The sequence below is a fragment of the Mauremys reevesii genome, linkage group 10 (genome assembly GCF_016161935.1).
Source record: "Mauremys reevesii isolate NIE-2019 linkage group 10, ASM1616193v1, whole genome shotgun sequence".
NCBI lineage: Eukaryota > Metazoa > Chordata > Testudines > Geoemydidae > Mauremys > Mauremys reevesii.
Genome location: NC_052632.1, coordinates 2550156 through 2565603, shown reverse-complemented (window position 1 = coordinate 2565603; position 15448 = coordinate 2550156). Strand labels below are relative to the sequence as shown.

The window sequence follows — 15448 nt, the reverse complement described above, 5'->3', positions numbered from 1 at the left end:
TATTAAATAAATTTCAATTGGTATTCTATTGTTTAACAGTGCGATTAATTTTTTTTATCGCGATTAATTTTTCTGAATTATTCATGTGAGTTAACTGCAATTAATCTACATCCCTAATTATATCCCTTCTGGATGAAAGCAGATGGGAGGCCTTTGTACCCTGTAAAGAAGATCAGAGAATACAGTCCTTCTTGGCCAGAATTACTAGTACTGTTTCTCTCCAGATCTTCTGTAGCATTCTGGTGAGGAGAGAAAAAGGGAAGGAAGGCACGTAATAGTCCCCTTTGGCCATCTTTGCAACAAGGCAGAACTTTGGCTTGGTGAACCCACTGGTAAGAGAATAAAACTGAAATCTTGTGATTTGCGGGGAGTCAAATTTAGCAATAGATCTAAGATGAAATTTCTTTACCACAGAGAAATACCTCTAGGTGTAGTTCTAATTCTGGATGATCTAACTTTGGCCTGCTGAGCCAGTCGGCAACAACATTCAATTTGCTTTGGATGGGAAGGGAACAAATTGACTGCAGATTGTCCTTACCCAAGACATCGGGAAGCGAGCTTCTCTTTGAAGAACAGTAGATCACGTTCCCTTTGTCTGTTGATGAATGACATGGCTGAAGTATTGTCTGTCATGACCAGCACTTGAGGTAAATCCAGATATGGGAGCAGAACATTGAGATCACATTGGATTGCCCTGAGCTCTCGCCAGTTTATGCTGTGCTTGCTCTCCTATTTACACGAGGTCAAGAACTGTCAAGAAATGACTGGAGAATCCTTAAGGGAGATATCCACCCCTCACAAAGGTAAGAGATTGTTTAGGCAGGGATAAGAAGAAGCTCTGTAGTAGCCTCATGTGAGCACAAACTCCCTAATATCCACATGGAGACCACTGGTCCTAGAAGAGACAGAAGCATATGAATTGGAACTCCCCTTGAAAGGTTGATTGTTTTGATAAGATTTCCCCCCCTTCTCCTGTCTTTCCTGCAATAAGACATTTAGTAGATTACAATGACCAACCCCACTCAGATTGGGAATACACAGAGCTCTAATTAACTCTCTCAAAACATGGCTCTGCAGCATCCTTATTGGTCAGTGCTAGAGCGTAAAACTGACTCTGGATGAGGCTTGGATAAGGTGATCACCCAGGAAAGGTGACACACAGACCGCTTCCTTTTGACAGCTACTAGTCACACTACCACAGCCCTGTTGCTAAACCGTAGGTCAAGGATCTATACTGGTAATGTACTCCGAGAGCAAAGCTTAGGAAGCAACTGTAAGACTGTCGAACTGGGATACGAACACAAGCATCCTTCACATCTATAGAAGTCATGCAGCCCCCTCCATTGATGTCAGCTAGTGTGGATTTGAAGGTGTCCATCTTGATTTTTGTTAAATGGATGTTTGATACTTTCAGGAAGTGCACTGTAGCTTTCTGGGCTTGTTTTAGATTGTTTAACTAGGAATAATATGGAGTAAGACCTTTTCTCCTTTGAAGAGGAGGGATAGGTTAAATTGCTCCCATTAACAGGAGATCCAGAATGGCTATCTGCACACTCTGACTCTTCCACCAACAGAAGCTCTTAGGCATATGATTTCTTTTAAAAAAAAAAAAAAAAAGTTTGAGAGACCATATTTGCAATACTGCCCACCAATGTTGGCATTGCTTGTAAGAGCATGAAAGCACACTCGGGTGTCAGATGATAAAATTCTTTTGTCTGATGCCCTAGGTAGTTGGCATGATGCCCTCAATAGTTTTCATGCCTGAAAGTGCAGGTTGAGGTGATGCTTGCCTAGACTTGGTTGCCTGTGAAGAGCCTGTATAGTGAGAAGGCCACTTTCAGGTAAAAAAAACTTTCCTAAGTAGAAATGACGAAAACTTGACGACCAGGAAAAAAGGCACATTCATCTTTGGTAGTGACACCAAGATCATTTTTGACTGGTGCACACCAAGGAATGTTCTGGCCTTGCAGAATGGAGGCAGGGGTATAAGAAAAATGGTGGGCCAGGAAGCCCCTCACTGCCTGCCAGTTCTTCTGCATCGGAACTGCTGTCAACTTATTCCATAGCCGGCTGCTGGGGGAAGGAGGTGGGGGCAGTACTGAGGCAGGACAATCTGCACCAGAAGCTGGGAGCAATAACCAGGGCATTAGAGCCTGATGACAACTGGGAATGACAGCCCAATAGTTAAGTCATGGCGACCTGAAGTGGCAGCTGAAAATGACAGCCTGATGTTTTCCCAGTCTTTAGGTGTGGCAGGAAATCCCTGTCCTGCTATTACACACTCCCAGGGTGTATTAGGAGGTATATACAGCCATAGCTTGACTAAGGCAGCTGTAGCTCTCAAATGTAGCTCACAATATGCAGTACAGTTTTCCTGAAAGTCTGTTCTCTGTGCACGTGGTTTTTTGTTTCTTTAATAATTTTATTATTTTAGTTTTTAGCTCTGATTTGGAGTGTTGACCTTCCTCCCCTAAGCAAAGAGAACTCCTATTGTGGAGTTGTGTGTATGCAGGCCTAGAGGAAACAGCACACATCTCTGGAATGGTCTTTTCAACACTGAATTGCCAATGCTGCACTCTGAGGGTGAGCAGTTACTGAAGAATGCCTGCCCCGTTGCACTCCATAAAGATAAACAGGAATCAGATGCTGAGAATTATCTGCACTCTGCAGATTTACAGAGTTTAAAGGAAACCAATTTCACTTTGTGCCTCCTAGGGCACACCCACCCTGCAATAAAAAGCCCACAGCTGTGACTCTTAGAGCCTGGGTCAATTGATGGGCTCACAGGGCTCAAACTGTGGGGGGGGGAATGGTAGTGTAGACATTCAGGATCAAGCTGGAGCCTGGGCTCTGAGACACACCCCTCTCATGGGATTTCAGAGCCCGGGCTCCAGCCCCAGCCTGAACATCCACACTGCAATCTTCAACCCTGCAGCCTCAGCCCGCTGGTCACAGCTGTGCTGCAGGTCTTTTATTGCTGTGTAGACATACCCTTAGAGCAGTGGTTCCCAAACTGGGGTTCGTGAAATGTTACAGGGGGTTCTCAGGAAAAAAATCTCTAATGGCGGACAGAGCTGTCCCTAGGGATCCCAGGCACCACAGGGCCAGCAGCCTAGAGCCCCAGGGACTTCCAAGAGCTATGCAGATCAAAGCAAGCATATCTATCACACTGAGGAGATTTAAACTTCAAGACTCCTTATAAGAAATGGAAAGGGAGGTGGGTTTTTTTTTGCTGTTTTGAAAATTAAATAGGCTGCTAGTATTTTTTTTTTAAATTATTATGAACAACAAGTTTAAGCTTTGTTGTAATGTGTGTTGTTTGCCTGGATTGCTCAAGACCTGAATGCTTGTGCAGGAGGAACTTTTTGAGTTGGCTTCTTAAATACCTTCCTGCTGTTTCACATCTGATACCCCTTGATGAAACCTAGGAGCCTTGTCTTATAACAGGCTTAATCAAAGTGATACAAGCTATGAAAGTGAGATCTTGGAAGAGTGTTGCCGTTTTCATAATGTAATAAAATACTGTAATGATAAATATAGTGTGTAATAATCATGTCATAAAAACCAATTTTATACTTCCAAGATGACTGCTTTTATACTTTATCCTCAGGTAAGGGAGAAAATCCCTGGAAATATTCATTTTTAGGAGGGGGTTCCAGAGACTTGACATTTTAGTGAAAGGGGTTTGCGGATTATTAAAGTTTGGGAACCACTGCCTTAGAGGAACCCTTGAGTCAGACTCTTCAGAAGATGGAAGAGATTGGGGGCACCAGAACCTATGTAAAAGTGGGGGTGCTCCCAGCATTGGAACCGAGGCCATACCCTCTACCCTTCCTCATCCTCCCAAGGCCCCGCCCCCTGACCAGGCCAGAAGCTGGGCCATGGTAAGAGTAGCTCAGGGAGCCTGGAGGTGGGGGAGGAACCTTGCGATTACTCTTTTAAGCAGATTTCGTGCCTTGAGAAAAAGGGGGGTTGTGCGGGACTGGGCCCATGCTTTGTTCAGGTGAGATTTCTGGACATGGCCTGGAGGTAGGCTGACCCTAGGCCACAGGCTCTAGTCATACAAAGGGAGTCCGTGGCCATTTTGTCGCACTGGGAGGCAATATGAGGCTGACCTTGCTGGCAGAGCATTGCTGTGAGCGTTGCAGAGCTGAAGGGGATGCATGCTGCAGAACAGAGGGAGGGGCTCGGTCTGAATGCAGGTTCCCAGGCTCTCCTTGCTCTGTCCCTGGATCCCTGTCATTAGCTCCCTGGCACCACCAGTGCAGGGGAGGGGCCAGACAGCTGCCCCATGGGGCTGTGAATGCAGGCTCTAGGGGTTGGGTGGAAAGCTCCCCTGGCCCTTTGACACTGCGCTTCAACCTAAGCTCCCGCACATGGGGAGGGGCGGGAGCAGCTGTGCTCATCTGTGCCAGGAACAGAGGATTTTGCTGCTGAGGTGCTGCCGCTGCTTCCTGGGGGCTCTCCTGCTTGGGAAGGGAGGCTGCGAGAAACCCTGTCACGTCTGAGCACTTGAGGCACCAGGGTCTCCACAGATTTCCATGGAGGCAATTAATCAGCAGGAGGCAGCGCAGGAGACATCTGATTTTCCCCCTTCTCTGCCATTCTGCATTCCACATGGTTGAACAGAGGGTGACAGAGTACCAGCCACTGAGGAGTAAGGGAATCCTCTGGCAGGAGAGGCAGACCTTCACGGCCAGGAGATTTTAAGCCTTCCCCCTTCCCCCTCCCCCTTCTTTAAAAAGTTTGTTCTTCAGCAGGGACTCTGCCTGCCTAAAGCTGGAGAGGCAGATGAAATCCGGGGGTCTCAGAGGTGGAGCAACACACCTCAGCTACTGCCGATTGACAGGTTTGGTCCATCTCCCAGACTGCATAGCACAGATAAGAGTGATTTTCAATACGTCTATCAATAGATGATACTTCAGTTATGTATTTAGAAATATAAATATATATATATATATACATATATATACATATATATACATACACACACACACACACACACACACAGATGAGTCTCAGCTACAGGATACAGATGGAATCATTTAGGCTCTGTGAAGAGAGACGTTACCAGGACTTTCAACATAGCCTGGGAGCAAACAAATATTTGTTGAATTTTTTACATAAAAACGTGAAGTGCTTATTAAGGATGAGACTGTGGCCACACCAGGGAGTAAGAGAGGTGTACGGCTCCCTTGCGCCAGCTACCCATACTGCAGGGAAGAGAACAGGCTCCGCAGGGCTGTTACGTCCCCACTACTAACCCAGAAATGGAAGGAGGGATGGAGAGTGGGCAGAGCCCCCAACATAACAGCTACGCTGGTGTGCTGTGTACTTCTCCCAGCACCAGGTACAGGCCTGGCCAAAAGCACATCCTCATGAAGCAGAGGGAAAACAGGAGGCAGAGTAGGGGGACCAGATGCTAACTGTAAAATATCAGGACCGCTGCAGGGGGGCACCTTTTTAATTGTTACACTCACCCATCCGGGTCTTCGGCGGAGGGTCCTTAGTCACTGACTGCGTTCGGCAGAGGGTAATAAGTCTTGCCGCCAAAGCCAGAAGCACCCACTGCTGAAATGCCGCCAAAGACCATCAGCGACTCTGATGCAGCTGCGCCACTGTAGCATGTGTGGGGAAGATGCTCTAGGCCGATGGGAGAGAGCTCTCCCGTTGGCATAATTACTCCACCTCCACGAGAGGCAGAAGCCGTGTCAGCAGGAGAGCATCTCCTGCCAACACAGCACCAGTTAGGTTGCTGTAACCTGCATCGTTCAGGGGGTGGCTTTTTCACACCCCTGAACAACGTACGTTATATCGACATAAGCAATAGCGTAGACCTGCCCTCAGGCCTGGTCTTCACTAAAAAAAGTTAGTGTGACCTAGCTACATCATTCAGGGGTGTGGAAAATCCACACCCAAGTGATGTAGCTAAGCCAACCTAATCCCCAGCATAGAAAGCACTAGGTTTACTGAAAAATTCTTACATTGGCCTAGGTACTTCTCTTGGGGAGGCAGATTACCTATGCCAACAGGAGAACCCCTCCCGTCAACATAGGTAGTGTCTACATTCAACTGCTACAGCCGTGCCATTGCAGGGTTTCAATGAAATGAAAATTCTCAGACGGGTGTTAGGTGGTATGATTCCACATACTGAAAAAGGAGCAGCTGAAAATACTGCATAGAATTTAACAATCTGATTTTATTATTTCCCCGGTCACCAAAGGCAGCAGTCCTACTGGGTAGAGTACATACTCAAGGAGGAACTATCATGTTGTAGGGCTGGCTCTGCTACTGACTCACCATTCACCCACCAAGAAAAGAAGATCTGGGGGCAACACTTCCCTGCCTCACAACTTTTGCAAGGACTAGTTTGTTTATAAAAGCTCCTTATGAATGCTAACTATTATGTAATTGAGAGAAGAGTTCAAACAAACTGGAAGCACTTTGCCAATCCTAGTCAAAAAGCTCAGATAAACAATACTATGTGCTTACTGAGTAAGCATGCAGAAGAGTTACCAATGATATTTTACAATGAGTTTTTGCTTACCAGTTGGTTTCTCTCTCTTTTGGAGCTCCTGAAATCCATAAGTATTTTATTAAAATAAACACTCCTTCCACTAAGCTTCTCAATTACAATCCACCTCTAAAGATGTATTAGGATCTACAGTATTCCCTACAACATGCATATCTTGTCTAACTGTGTTGCATGTTTCTGATTTAAACTAAACACTTGACGACAGGAGTCGTCTTCCTCCATTTGTGCCATCTCAAGTACCAGGACAGCACTCATCATAAATCTGTTTAATTGAATGAGAAGAACAAAGAGATAGAGTGTTTATTTTTTGAATGTGCAGAAGGTCAGTATATCAGCCACAACATATTACAACAGCGTTTGTTCTTTTGTTTTTAAGAAAAAAAAATTCTTGTCTGTCTCGACAGAAGACAACATGGTGGACCAACATTAGCCCAGCGTTTCTCACATGCAGCCACCAAGGGCTTTTCTTGCGGCCACAGCCTCCTGGACTGTGATGGAGCGGAGCGGGGCACGCGGTAAAGTAGTGGCCCCTCCCTTCCCTGTTGCTCCTGGATGTACCACCTTGGTGTTGGTTGCTGGGCCACCAGCAGGGGTTGGACCCTGCCCTCCTCTGGAAAGAGAACACTGGAGGAGCAGGCAGCCCATGATTTTCTCCACCTTCCCAGGGGCGGTGGGGCTCAGGCTTTGGGCTTCAGCCCTGCGGTGGCAGCCCCTGGCCATGGGGCTTCAGGCTCCATCTCCTGGCCATGGGGCTTCAGGCTCCAGCCCCCAGCTGCTTCCCTAGCCCCCCACCCACCCATCCCCACTGTCTCTGGCCTCCGCTGCCTCCCCTAACTCCCCATCCAGGGCTTAATTTGTCCACAGGCTTACCAGGGCTGAGTAAGTCTGCTGTGAAAAGTGAGACTTGTATGTTGGTTAATATCACTTTTCACAACAGACTTATTAGCTAGCAGTAAATAATTACAATGATTTGGACATGTGTATGTGCATTTGTTTTTCCTAAAGCTAATTACCATATATACTCGTTCATAAGCCGAATATTTTTGGTAAAAAAGTGACACATCAAAGAGCGGGGGTTGGCTTATAAAATGGTCAACACCAAAATTTGATTATTTTAAACTCTATGGAATCATTGAATTGAATATCTAATACATTGTCGTTTTGTTTACCTGAAGTGTCTGCAGGCATGGAGCCCCTCAGCTCCCGCGCCACTTCCTGCAGCTCCCACTGGCTGGGAATGGTGAACTGCGACCGCAGGGAGCTGAGGGGCTCCATGCCTGCAAACACGCCAGGTAAACAAAACATCCAGACCTGCCAGCAGCTTATCCTGACAGGCCAAGAGCCAAAATTTGCCAACCCCTAAAATATAGGGTTGGCTTATGAAAGGGTCATACAGTTTTTGCTATTTTTACCTAACCATCTTGGGGGGTCAGCTTATAAACGAACGGGCTAATGAACAAGTATATACAGTAAGTATTTTAGGAAAAAGTGTGAGAGTGGCCACCAATGGCCGCACTCTGAGGCCACCAAAAAATTTGTCCTGAGAACCCCAGCTTTAGCCTGTGTCTACCCTGAACTTTTCCTCAGATTTCTTACCGCTGCCAGCAACAATGGGATCACTAGTGTTGAATGCTCACGAGCATTTTAATCACATTTTCAAGACACGCTTTCAACAAGCAGGGTTAGACAACACAAAAGGTTAAAATGCTGATGTGGCCAGCCCCTTACCTACAATCTAGCTCTCAAAGAGAGCAGAAGCAGAAACTTGAATTTAAAAAGGCCACAGAGAACAAGGTTTTGCCCAAACTAAAAACATGATTTTCAAGCATGGTTCTACCATTTATTTTTTCACTCCACAATGGCAGAAATAAACCATGCTATAACACATTGTTATACCCGTGTATTAAACGTAGTTTTTTTTATAGTGTAGACAGGGCCTCAGATAGATGCATGTCATTGCTAGTTGACTAGCTAATCCAGAGGGTTACAACACACTTCAGTTCTGATAAGAATACAAGAGTGATTGCACTCAGTCATTTTACTATCAGCCGTGGATAAAGAGGAGTTCCACTCCTTACAAAAAGAAATGTGGAGGAAAAGTCATTTATATAATAGAGTACAGCAACATCCTCAGAACTTGCTTTACATACATATAACTTTAGGAACATTTAGCTATCACTAACTACAGAGGTTGCTCAGAGACTACAGTTTAATAATATGTTATTTGGATTAATGCACAAAAGGTACTGCTTGGAAACCTATTTTAGTACAAATAGGTTTGTGAAAGAGCCCATCTTAATTTCAGACAATAGCCACCATAACTAAATCTTTGGCACAGACTTGAGAACTGCTCCCTCCGGGCCTCCTTCAGGATTCTGCTTATTCTGGATATTTAAATATGAAGGTGAGGAGAGAGCCATTTTTAAAACACCTGCCTAAAGCCATCAGCCAGCAATTTTTTTTAAACTAACAGTCTATCCCCCAGCCCATTCATTTTGCATCATCAAAACAGCATGAGCAGCTTACTGTTTTTCAGTGCATCAAAAAGCATGTTCTAAGAATAAACATTTTAATTATACACAAAGCTTTTCGTGATTTTTTTTTTTAATAAACAAAAGTCAATCTGTACAAGCATCCAATCACTAGTTGTTCTAACTTTTCAGTTCAGCTTTCAGGAACACAGGTTTTTTTAAAAACACACATATGCCTGACAGAAGTATGAGAATTATTCACGATACAGTATCAATTAACTAAAACTAGGATAACACAGAGGAGATATTTCCCATTTTAATCTAGTGAAGGATGATCAGACCTAGTTCAGTTTTGAGTACCACCTTTGGGATAAGAAACCACATCTTACAAAAGAAAATTATATTTTGCCAAGTATATGTATTACGAGCTTCACCCCTCTATTTCATTTTGGAGTAAACATGCCACAATTTGTTCTCAGAAATTATCAGAACCAATAATCAATAGCAAAATTGTTGGCACTTAATTCTTAGCAGTACATATAGTAAGATCTGTGATAGTGTTTGAACAATTGGATTAAAGGTTGACGGGAGTTTACCATATCAGACTGGACCACACATCCACTTATTCCAGTATTCTGCGTCTAGCAATGACCCACGCCTAATGATTCTGAGGAAGGCAAAAAAGGCTCAGTGCACCAAGACAATAGTGGAGTTACATAGCAAGGTGGGAATTTTTTTCCTGACTCCTCTAGACAAAAACACTTAAACAAAAAAAAAAAAACACTTATCTCATTTTGGATAGCGACCACTGTCAGTGGTCATATAATTATCCATCCACTTCTTTTTCAACATTCTATGCAGAATATAAATCTTGATCACCCACAGTAATGAATTCTCAGACTGTGCAATGAATAAAGTAACATTTCTTTTTATGAGTTCTGAACATAGTTTAATTTTGATTATTCCCCCCCACAAAAAATATTTTCTCCAGTGTTACAGAATGAGTTGAAGTAATTTGTTTTTAATATGCCCTTTATTTGGAATCTCTCAGAGTCCCCTCAAATTCTTCTCCTTTAAATAATGTAGGTTATTGAAATTTCATATGTGCAGATTTCAAAAGTTTCTAATCATCTTTGATGTCCTCCGCTAGACATTCTCAGCCTCCACTAAATCTTTCAAGTGCGGCAGATAACTGGAACCAGATGTGGACATACCACCACTCAATGATACAATTTAAATAGTTTATCTTAAACACATCCAAGCATCCTGTATGTTCTTAACTGCCATTGCATGATGTCAGTGACCTTTCCAAAGGATCTCCTACAGCTTTTCTCCCCTGAAACTCCAGAGCCCATCAGTACGCATGTGAAGGTTATGCTATTTTTGTCAACAAGCATTACTTTATATTTGTACAAGTTAAGTTGCATTTGCCATCCACACTGCCCTATTGGGCAATGTGTTTAAAGCTTCTGTTTTTAAATTCATTTTTAGGAAGTTGTCCACTCATTTCTAGCATATCAATACAGATTATTTAGAATTGACAGGCATGTGGAAGTGTTTCCAAAAATACAATGCTAAAGGGATATTTAAGTCAACCTTGTTGAGATGTTTTCAATAAATATTAGTTTTCCACCTAGAATATAGTGGCTAGGTCTCAGTATATCACACTATTTTAGATTTAGCCACAAAATAAAGTAAGTTTTACAAGACTGAACTAAAATATTTAATGAAGCATTATAAATATATGAATTGTGGAAACAAAAAATCTGCAACATAACATAACAGCAAAAGATAGCCTTAATGTACTGGGAAGTCTCAAACAATACTGACCAGATCTGATGCAGATGGCACAACTACTAGAAAGACAACTTAACTCTAAAGAGAAGGTTTTAGTTGCTAGTGGCTATAGTACTTCTAAACTACATGATTTAATGAAAAAAATCATTTGTCTGACAAACCACTTCTGAAACTGCATAATAATCTGGCTCAGTCAACAGACGCTAAAACAATAAAAAAAATAATTCACAGAGCCTATGCAAGAGATTGCTGTATTTAAAGTGAGAAATTATAAGAAAACTAGACTGGAGGACTGTGAGGTCAAAGCTTGCTCCATGCTTTCCATTATGAAAGACATTAAATTATTACACTAGCGCAATGACATTCCTCCTTGTTTCCTACCCACTACCCAGTCCTCCCACTTAACTCCTCCCTTTTCCCTCCCACACTAAGCTTTATGACTACCATGCTCCTCCTTATCCCTACAAACTCTCCTTCCCTTCTAACCAACCTCCTCCAGCATTCCACTCATTAACAATCCCCTCGCCTTTCTTCTCAAAGTGTTGTGCATGTCATATTTCTCACTGAGACTGTGCACAGGTGCTTATATTTGTAGAGCACGCTAAAATTATAAAATCTGTGTATGATGCTGTAATAACTATTAGCATATAATATGAGAACAAGAAATCTGAATACCAGAAAAAACTTTCAATCCCAAACTTTGACAAATAAAGAAACTTGATGGAATGAATACACAATCTCTTTATCACCTCTAATTCAGAGATAATTCAGCAGCCATTGCTGTTTCTTGATACACAACTAATCTTTTTCATTTAATTTGTTCCAAAGTGAGGATGAGTATCTTCACTGAACACCTAGTGTAACTTGCAAGAATGCAGTACCTCAACAGTAAATGGACCACCCAAAGACATTTACAGCATCAGTACATGTTGGAATCTCAAGAATGTAGACTATTTAGGGTTGAATGCTGCTGTGACCACCGCTAACATGAGCAACTGACATCTATAAGGTGACATGCATCTTGAGACCATTGATGAATAAGGCACTTTTCTTGATAAGAGGTGGCGGAGGGTGCACTAAGCCCTCAATTTATGTAGAATTTTGCTTTTTATTTTAAAAAGTTTCTAGACCCTACAGTTGCAAAGTTAACCTCCCAAATGTGAAACACAGCAGCACTGTTCACCTGCATCTGATCTGAGACCATTCACATGACTGAATGGGCTGCTTAAAGCTTTCCCAAGCAGCAACAGCATCAAGAAGTTAACAAGACTGGATAACATCAGTTATTCAAAACTTTGTAGACAGCAGAGGAACTGACACTAATTCTGTCAATTTCACTCTGCTACTGCTTGAGAAAGCTATGAAAAGCACCAGAGCCATGCATAGAGGCTACTGGGAGAATCTTACCTGGAGAAAAAGGCTCAGGAAACAAGGGGTTTGAAAAGAAGTACCTTTCTGCCTTCCAGGGGCTAGATAAGGGTGTGGGAGCTTAGAATTTATTGGACACCTACTAGCCAAAATTGAATTAAAAAAAAAAAAGAAAGAGAGCACTCGCAAGATGGATCCTGGGACAGCATCTCAGCAGGATTCCCACCATCTTCCCTCCCACAGCAGTTAGGAACAGGGCCTGGAATTCTCCAAGGCATTTCCCTTTACTTGTATTAACAGCCACCCACACAAAGTTTTTCCATAGTAAACTTACAAGCCAGAGTTTGGTATGTACCTGGTAAATATTTCAAGGTCTGATTATCTCAAAATTACACCCCAACAAGTTAATAACCAGTACCCACAACACACCTCAATTTTATGGCATACTGACACCCAGCAAAAACTCACGCTGTACACCATATCATCAGCATCTCCTCCCATCTACATTTGACAATGAACTTCATTTCTGCATGCCAATAGCCATTTCATACCACTCAGTTCCTTCTCAGAAAGTTAGTTTCTGCTCAGTCGTGATCCTCAAAGTTTCAAAATCTCAGCAAAAGCAGTTTACTGTCATACATAAAAATAATCTCAATTTTACAAAAATATCTTGTTGAGGTAAATGAATCACATTTATTTGAATTGGGAGAGTACTTGACCAAAATCCTGTATCTTCATATTTTCCCTTAAAATCAATTACTGAATACAAATGTTGCGATTTACTAAAGCATTTCTTAACATTTAAGTATCACCATGTTAAACTTGCTCTGAAAAAGCAAAGAATACTACTCTAACAAATGACTTCTAATGACTACCAATAGACAGTGCAAGTCTATACATTATACGTCAAGCTTAAAGACACTTCTGAACTTATTTATTTTGTAACAACGTTAAACACGATACTGTGATACAGAGAAGAACTAGCATTATACCAAACAAGCTTCCAGAGCACCGTTCTACAAACATGAGGGCTGTATTTCAGAGTATTTCTATGCCTCTTTCCAATAAGCCACATTTCCAAGTGTATAGTAGACACAAATTTCCTGAGAGATAAAAACCCATGTACAGTGCGTGTACGCTGTTTAAAAAACTATCTAGTGATCTTTAAGAGAAGTGACAGAATACAACAGGCTGGCTCTGGAGAGCTGGGATGGACAGGGAATTCCATCACACACACCCCCACGGCCCAGCCCTCCCCATGGTGCCCCACAACCCACACTCCTCCTGCCAAGCCCCAGCACAGCCCTCTCCCCATTGCCCCGCAACTCTCCACACAGCCCAGCCCCCCCCACTGCCCTGCAAGCCCTCCCGTAACCCCCAACAGCCCAGCACAGCCCTCCTCCCACTGCCTATGACCCCACACAGCCCAGCCCCCAACTGCCATGAGCCCCCGTAACCCCCACAGCCCAGCACAGCCCTCCCCACTGCCCTGTGAGCCCCCATGCCCCTCCACCCAAGCCCAGCACAGGCCCTCCCCACTGCCTGTGACCCCCACAGCCCAGCCCCCCAACTGCCGTGAGCCCCCTGTAACCCTCCCACAGCCCAGCACAGCCCTCCCCCAACTGCCCTGTGAGCCCCCCATGCCCCGCCACCCAAGCCCAGCACAACCCTGCAAGCCCCCGCCGTAACCCTCCCACAGCCCAGCACAGCCCACGACCCCACACAGCCCAGCCCCCCAACTGCCGTGAGCCCCCCCCGTAACCCTCCCCCCACTGCCGCGCAGCCCCCAGCTCAGGTCACGGCCCCGCGCGCGCACGGGGGGGGGGAGGGGGCTCCGCCCGCCGGGACTCACCGCGCCCCCGCCCACCGACACTTCGTGCTGCTTCTTCAGCCGGGACTTGAGGCTCTTCATGGCGCGGCCGGGGCTCGCTCTGCCGCCCAGCGGGACGGAGCCAGATTCGGCGGCTGCAGCGGGGCCGCCCCTCCGCCCGCCGCACCCAATCACCGGCCGCCGGCGCGGGCGCGCTCGCCAATGGGAACGGAGCTCGGAGCTCGGGGGCGGGACTTCCCCTTAGAAAAAGGGTCTGCGAGCCTCACCTGGGCGGGGCGGGGCCTGCGCACCTGGTTGCTCAGAGCCCCGCCCCCTGGGCAGCAGCCGGCGCAGGGCCGAGCGCGGCCGCCAGGGGGCCCCCGCAGCAGCAGCAGCTCCCCAGCACTCACTGGGGGTGGGGGGGGAGATATATATATAGGCCCAACAGCCCCTCTGCACAGGGTGCCCCAGCAGGGGGTACATCCTAGACACCCCCTCCCCAGAATCACCCTTTGTGCCTGGGGGCAGCTCTGCCAGCATCACACCCCCGCGGGCTGGGCGCTTGGCATGGGGGGCTCAGCTCTGGTACACTCATAACCCCCCTTGCTGCCGAGGACTTTGTATGGTGGAGGAAGTCAATAAGCAGCGAGAGGCATAAAAAACGAGGGTTCTCCCTGATTCAAGGCTGATTCTTTTAAACTCGGCTTTGTGCTCTTGCAAGGCCCACTGAGGACAGCAGGAGCCTTTCCAATGACGTTCCAGGGAAGCCAATCAGGGCAAAAATGAGCCATAATTTGCCTAAAATAACAAGCCGAAAAACAGCATTACCACCCAAGAATCCTAAACATGGTGAAAGAGAACGGTGGGTCCCCACCCACCCCCTTTACATTTAGTTCCTCAGAAACAGAATCAGGGAGGGTGTTTTGGGGCGGGTTTTTCTGGCACAGCTTTGTTCAGCATGAAGTCTATTTCACATCTCTCTCACCCCATCACACCCAATAGGACTGTGCCACCTATAACAATTGTGATTGATGTTCACTTTTGTAAAACCTTGGTCATACCAAATAGAAACATGGAGTCTGGCTCAGCCTGACAGTGCCCTGTTAGGTAGATAGACAGCACAGTATGTGACAACGCTCACTGCTCCCAAAATCTCCCAAACAGTTCCTTAATCCATTTGAATACTCCTTTTATTCTATTACTCAGATATCTTCACAGATAGTCAATCTGTTTGTGCCAAACTAGCATTTGCTTGGCTGAAAGAGTAGGTGATTGTCTTTGGAGATACCTATACACAAATGAATTAATGTTTTACTCAACTGGGTTAAAGAACACAGAGAATTTTGGAACAGTGACGCCCACACATTGGACGTGTATTGATTGTATGCTGTTTTAGGTTAGAGCAGGGGTCGGCAACCTTTCAGAAGTGGTGTGCCGAGTCATTATTCACTCCGATTTAAGGTTTCG

The 15448-nt window shown here is 45.0% G+C and overlaps 1 protein-coding gene across 1 annotated transcript in view; it reads right to left on the bottom strand.

Annotated features, from left to right (window-relative positions):
* UACA (uveal autoantigen with coiled-coil domains and ankyrin repeats) overlaps window positions 1-14183 on the bottom strand; it is a 72141-nt gene extending 57958 nt beyond the window's left edge. The window contains exon 1 of the mRNA XM_039492212.1: window positions 14024-14183. Coding sequence (XP_039348146.1) covers window positions 14024-14083 — 60 coding nt within the window. The 5' untranslated portion in view covers window positions 14084-14183. The remainder of the gene's footprint in view (window positions 1-14023) is intronic.
* Window positions 14184-15448: the final 1265 nt, after the last annotated feature.